Source organism: Vigna unguiculata, chromosome 5 (genome assembly GCF_004118075.2).
Source record: "Vigna unguiculata cultivar IT97K-499-35 chromosome 5, ASM411807v1, whole genome shotgun sequence".
NCBI lineage: Eukaryota > Viridiplantae > Streptophyta > Magnoliopsida > Fabales > Fabaceae > Vigna > Vigna unguiculata.
Genome location: NC_040283.1, coordinates 44,898,140 through 44,904,567, shown reverse-complemented (window position 1 = coordinate 44,904,567; position 6,428 = coordinate 44,898,140). Strand labels below are relative to the sequence as shown.

The 6,428-nt window shown below is 33.3% G+C and overlaps 1 protein-coding gene across 1 annotated transcript; it reads left to right on the top strand.

Annotated features, from left to right (window-relative positions):
* Positions 1-629: 629 nt before the first annotated feature.
* LOC114184493 (exocyst complex component EXO70H1-like) lies at positions 630-2,738 on the top strand. Its single transcript, XM_028071802.1, has one exon. The coding sequence runs from the start codon at positions 704-706 to the stop codon at positions 2,495-2,497; it is 1,794 nt and encodes a 597-aa protein (XP_027927603.1). The 5' UTR covers positions 630-703; the 3' UTR covers positions 2,498-2,738.
* Positions 2,739-6,428: the final 3,690 nt, after the last annotated feature.

Sequence of the window (6,428 nt, the reverse complement as noted above, 5' to 3'; positions counted from 1 at the left end):
GAAATTCATAGTATATATATAATTAAAAAACTAAAAGAAGTAGTTTAAAGGGTCTTTGTTTATGTTCATTTCCTTATAATATTAATTAAATAAAATTTATATGTAAATTGTGATTATCTATTAAAGAAAGTTAAAGTGTATGCGAGTATATACATCTATTCACTCATTAATAACATAACACAAAATAGTAGTTGGTGGACAAAATTATCCTTTAAATTATGAGGTATTTTAGTAAATATAAGCATAACTTAATTTATTTAGTTTTATGAAAATGTATAAAATAAATTTATTCATTAAAACCATTGATATTGATTATGAAATGTGGATAAATATCCCATGCTTTAGAAATTAATTTGAAACCAAAGTTGCGAATTGTGAACCACAAGTTTCCCTCCCTCTCAGGTCACTCGTTCAGAAGTAGAAGTAAAAATAAAAAATAAAAAATAAAAAATAAAAAATAAAAAATAAAAATTCTACAATTATATTATACCGCGTTTGGTTTTGGTATCGCTATCTGCATGCCTTCACCTCCCTCGTTTTCATCTAAGGAAGGAATAGAATCTTGGAGTCATTGGCGTCTATAAATACCCCCGCCAAGCTCAACTAAAAACCACCAACACCAAGCCAAACGCCAAAAACGAATCAAAACGCAAACTCATTATTTGGTTGCACTGGCGTTTGGCTTACCCTGGTCTCGACTACAATGCCGAAAATGGGACTCAAAAGCTTATTCCTCTTCAAAACATCACCGTCACCACCTTCCATAAAGCCCTTATCCCACTCGTTAATGGACGAAAACGTTGAAACTGCACGCAATATCATTTCCAAATGGGACCTTATTCCCGCTTCTCACCAAACCTCTTCTCTCAAACCTACAACCGTTCCTCTTTTCAGCAACACGCGCCAGGAAGCCAAACAGTACCTTAAGGCCGTTGCGAGTTTGCAGTCCACTATGCATCACCTCGTCGCACTCGATTCCTCATCCGACAGCCTCATTCAAGCCCAATTCCTGATGCAACTCGCCATGAAGAGGCTCCAAACCGAATTCTATCGGATTTTAGCCGAAAACAAGGACAATCTCGATCCTGAATCCGTCCTTTCCACCGATCTTCGGAGCAGCAGTGTCTCCGAGGACGAAGACAATTTTTCCGAGGACGAGTACCGCTTCGCCGGCGGCTCGGTATCCACCGTCGCCATGGCGGATTTGAAAGCCATTGCGGAGTGTATGGTTTCCGCGGGATACAGCAAAGAGTGCCTCAAGATTTACGTCATAATGCGAAAATCGATCGTGGATGAGGCGCTGTATCATTTAGGAGTGGAGAGGCTGAGTCTTTCTCAGGTTCAGAAGATGGAGTGGGGGGTTCTGGAGTCCAAGATTAAGCGCTGGGTGGGCTCCGTCGAGGTTGCCGTACGAACTCTCTTCCGCGGCGAGAAATCGCTCTGCGAGTACGTCTTCGGTTCGGCGGAGAGGAAGATCGCGGACTCGTGTTTTTCCGCGATTTGCAGAGATGCCGCGGCGACGCTGTTCGGATTTCCGGAAAACGTGGCGAAGTGCAAGAAAACGCCAGAGAAAATGTTCAGGATGCTGGACTTGTACAACGCGATCTCTGAAAACGGACAACAAATCGAGTCCATCTTCTCGTCCCAATCAACCTCCTCCATCATATTACAGGCGCGCGCTTCAAAGGCGAGGCTCGGCGAGGCCATTCGGACGATGTTAATCAACTTTGAATCCGCGATTCACAAGGAATCTTCGAAGATTCCCGTGCCTGGAGGTGAAATCCACCCGCTCACGCGCTACGTCATGAACTACATCGCGTTCCTAGCCGATTACAAGGACGCGCTATCCGAGATAGTTGCCGATTGGTCGGAGAATCCATTGCCGGAGTCTTATTACCGCAGTGGCGATCGCGGGGGAATGAATCGGTCGTCGGAGATAGCGGAACGGATCGCGTGGCTGATATTGGTGCTCCTCTGCAAAATCGAGGGCAAAGCGGAACTGTACAAGGAGGTTGCACTCTCCTACCTGTTTCTCGCGAACAACATACATTACGTCGTCGTAAAAGTGCGAACCACGAACCTAGGGTTAATCCTCGGCGAACATTGGTTCACGAAACACGAAGTGAGGGTGAAAGAGTACGTTTCTAAGTACGAGAGCGTTGGATGGAGCAAGGTTTTCATGACGCCCCCGGAAAATCCCACGGCGGAACAAGCGAGGGCGATTTTCGAGAGTTTCAAGTTCGAACTCCATGAAGCGCGCAGGGCACAATCCTCGTGGGTCGTACCCGACCCGAATCTGCGTGACGAAATAAAAGCATCGATAGCTGCTAAGTTAGAACCAATATACAAAGTGTTTTTTGAGAAATATCAGCTCGGGTCGGATCCCATTTTCGGGTGTTTGCCCGATGATTTGCAAAGAGATCTCTCAGATATTTTATCGGGTTGCGTTTCGTCGTTGCCAACTCCTTCTCCACCGCAACGCTTAAAACACCGGTGATGTTGGAGCATGCACACGGTTGGGCCCCACACATTGCTTTTATTGTTTTTTTGTTAACGGTAAAGGCAAGAATGTGGGTGGAGTAGAATCTTAGATTCGTCTCCGGTGTGCAGAATGTTTATTTTATTTTTATTTACTTTTTCCGATTCAGGAATAAGTTTTAACTCAATAATCCCCCAACCTGTGGGAAGGATAAAGTATATTTTGTAATTTAAAATCTCACAAATTTCAATTTTTTTTTTCAAATGCTAACTTTTTTGGGTCGCATCTCTCTGAAACTTTTGCATCCTAACTAGTTTGACATTTTAACACTTCAATAGTTATTCGTAAGTATTAAGAAAATCAACAAAAACCTAAATTTTGGAACCATGATATGACAGACTACAAGTCTTTAACATTTTATTTCATCTATCCTTGAGAAGTTACATTAATATCAAAACTTCACTCGAAATCTGCATAGCAACATACAAATCATTATATAAAACATTACGCATTCACATATAAGCTGAAAAGGCCTCTATTACCCCTCGAGATACCACTACTAGCATCACCGAAGAATTTACCTTACTCTTAAATATGCCATTTAATCAAATCGAGTGCAGAGTGTACAAAAATAAAAGTGGTTGCTTGCTTGACTTTCTCATGATTTATGATCTCCGTTTATGATCCACACAATATGCAGATTTATGTGGTTGGTTAAAAATACTGGTCCCTTGCACGAGTCTAAATAGGATGGTTGGGGTTCCAAACATGATGTGAGAATATTAAGGTTCTTTTACGATGGTTAAATTTTGATAAGAAATTACGAAACTGACACATCTTGAAAATATACAAACAATAATCAAATTGTGTACGGGTAACGATTTTAGATAGAAGTTGAGTACTCTTAACGAGTTTTACAAGTCAATTCGCCAAGTAGTACATGAGATTTATCCTGTTATTAGTTATGTGTGGACATACAATTTTTACAAGAATGTCGTTTACTCTCAAGACTACATTTCTGTGAAAGTTGTATATCCCACACAAGACTTCAAGTAATAAAAATTTCTTGTGCGCATTGACATATTAACTTATGGAACATTCTAGGGGTTACACAACTTCTAGGTGAAAAATCGTAACCCCTCCATGACTTGCCTACTGTTTCTAATATTTTCAAAGTCCGTCCAATTTCGTAATTTCTTTTGAAAATTTACCCATTGTTGTAAAAAAAATTGAATAATAAGTAATGTTGTTGAAAATCAAGTTCAATATAATTTGGGGACTAATGGCACATAGCAACAAAATACTTTAACATTATCTATTATATTCAAAACGAGGTTCCTTCCCCCTTTTAGAATCATTTATATACATTATACCTCCAAGAGTTATAACCAAACGTCCGAAACTCGAATTGAAATCTCTCAAGTGATCGATCATAAAAATTTCAAAGCAAACACGTAAAATTATGTGTTTGTCCTACCGAATACACTATTGGTGTCGAACAAAATGATCGAGAAGTCAATGAGACAACCGAATTAAGGAGCATAATCCATGAACTATGTTTATAAGAATGATTATGATGTCATTATGCCCTAAAAAAGGTAAAAGCCTATCAAAAACATTATAAATAAAAAAGACGTGTAAGGTAGTTAGAACTATTTTTTATTACCTACATTCATTAAACTGACCGAAAACAAACACTTAAACGTTAGAGTGCCTCTCACAAATATTTTAACCACTTGAGGAACTAAGAAATAAAAGTAGTATTCAACCTAACAAAAATACTTTGAATAGTAATTGAATTATTCCCCTTTACAAATCGTACAAGATTCTGAAAATAGATTTTTGTTAAATAATAAACTTGATGCTAATTTTACCTGTTCCTTCTTTTGTATATTAATTGTTACCTAACGTTATTAACCCCATGTCATGTAAATTATCAAATATTGTGACGAGTTCATCTCTAAATAACCTATTTAATAATATTAATATTTATAAAAATTTGTTTTATATTTTGTATATGTAAATGAGACAAATAAGCTACAATTAAATTAGTTATAAAGTTAAAGTTTCTATAATATCACATACCATAATATTTTGATACAAGCATATTTAATAAATCAATTATATGAGATTTACAATGATATAAATTTATAACTCAAAACAGAGAAGGGAAACCAAATTCCAAATAAGTTATTTATGTTAGACATCAAACTTTAACATTTGAGTTATATTGACATTTCAAAGTTCATTATCTATCATCCTCACATGAAATTTTATTAAAATAAAAAAATATATAAAAATCTCAATAAAATTATGATAAAAATTACACTTATAATTATACTTATTTTAAAAAAATATATATATGAAGATAATAGGTTAAACCACTTATAAAAAAATATATTTGGATCTTGAGATAAGTAGGCCGATATGTCCTCGTCTCTATGTAGACTAAGTATATTTTAAGATATCCCTAACAATAATGAAAGAGGTACACTTAATTTGTTTTAAAATAATTTTACTAAATTTACCTTTTCCAATCTTACTCACAATTAATTCATTTACAAGTTGAACTTCAATTTCAATACAAGATGATAAATCAACAATTAAGATAATATTTAACTAATTTAATTTAAATAAATATATAAATGGTGTGATTATAGTTATTTTATTTATAAAACATGTAGTATACTTGTTTAATTTTATCAACAAAACGACAATATATGTATATTAAACATGCATTTTTTTCATTAAAATCACATGTATTGAGAAATTATTATTAAATTGAATTAAATAAAAAAATTTGATAATAACTCAAACATATTAAAAATATCTTATATATATATATATATATATATATATGCGCGTATGTTAATACAATACATAAATTTAAATATACAATAATTAATTCCTATTATTTTATTTTATTTATTTTTATTTTAATAAATTATTTTTAAATTGACTATACAATTCGATAAATATTTATCTTTATTTATATAATTTACTAGTGTTTATAAGGATCTTATGTTTTGACTACATCAAAACATAAAGTGAATTTGACATAAACAAACAACTACTAATTTACGCCTAGTATTTATATGGTTATTTTTTATCTTTCTTAATTTCTGTTAGTGCATCATTAAGTACAGTAAAACCGTGGTATTTATTAGGAGACAAGATTGAAGATGAAGTTTTAATACTTTTGTTAGAGATTGAAAATATAAACCAATATAAAAATCAAGATTGATTGTTAACCTTCTGCAGTGGTCAATAATAATGGCCACAAAATAAAACGGAACAAGAAGCTGAAGAAATATTAAAAAAAAAAATCTGAGAACAAAAAAACACAATATTTCTCCCTCGGGACTTTAATTTGTTCCAAATTATGATTTTATATTTTAAAAAATGATTCATCTTGTTTACACATATCTAAAATATGTTTAGTTAACTTTTTCGAAATTTAAAAGTGTTTTTTTAATTTTGGTGTAAGAAATAAAAATGATGATAGAAATTATAAACAAAAACTTCTATTATTTGCTTAAGAACACAATTTACTCCGATGAATATAAATATAGGTATAAATATTCTGACTTTTTATGTTGTGGAGAAGTTTTTCCACAGCTTGGTTAATTGGTTTATAAATTGTGGAAAGTTGCTATCCAAATTTAATAAGAAAATAGGGGTACCTAACATTTCTTTTTTTGTTTGCAGTTGGAGGGATTAGTTTAAATTAAAGTAATTAAATAAACATATTAAATTAAAATAAATTATGTCACTTCATATAGTTTAATGATTATTAATTTGATTTGACTCCAATTGTGTGATTTAATTTACACACCGGAAGTTTCCTACTTTATTTATCTATAATTGTATAGTTATAACTACATATCTCTATATCCATGGTTATTATTTTTATTTTACTTTTTATAAAATAATATTTTTTTAAAAAAAT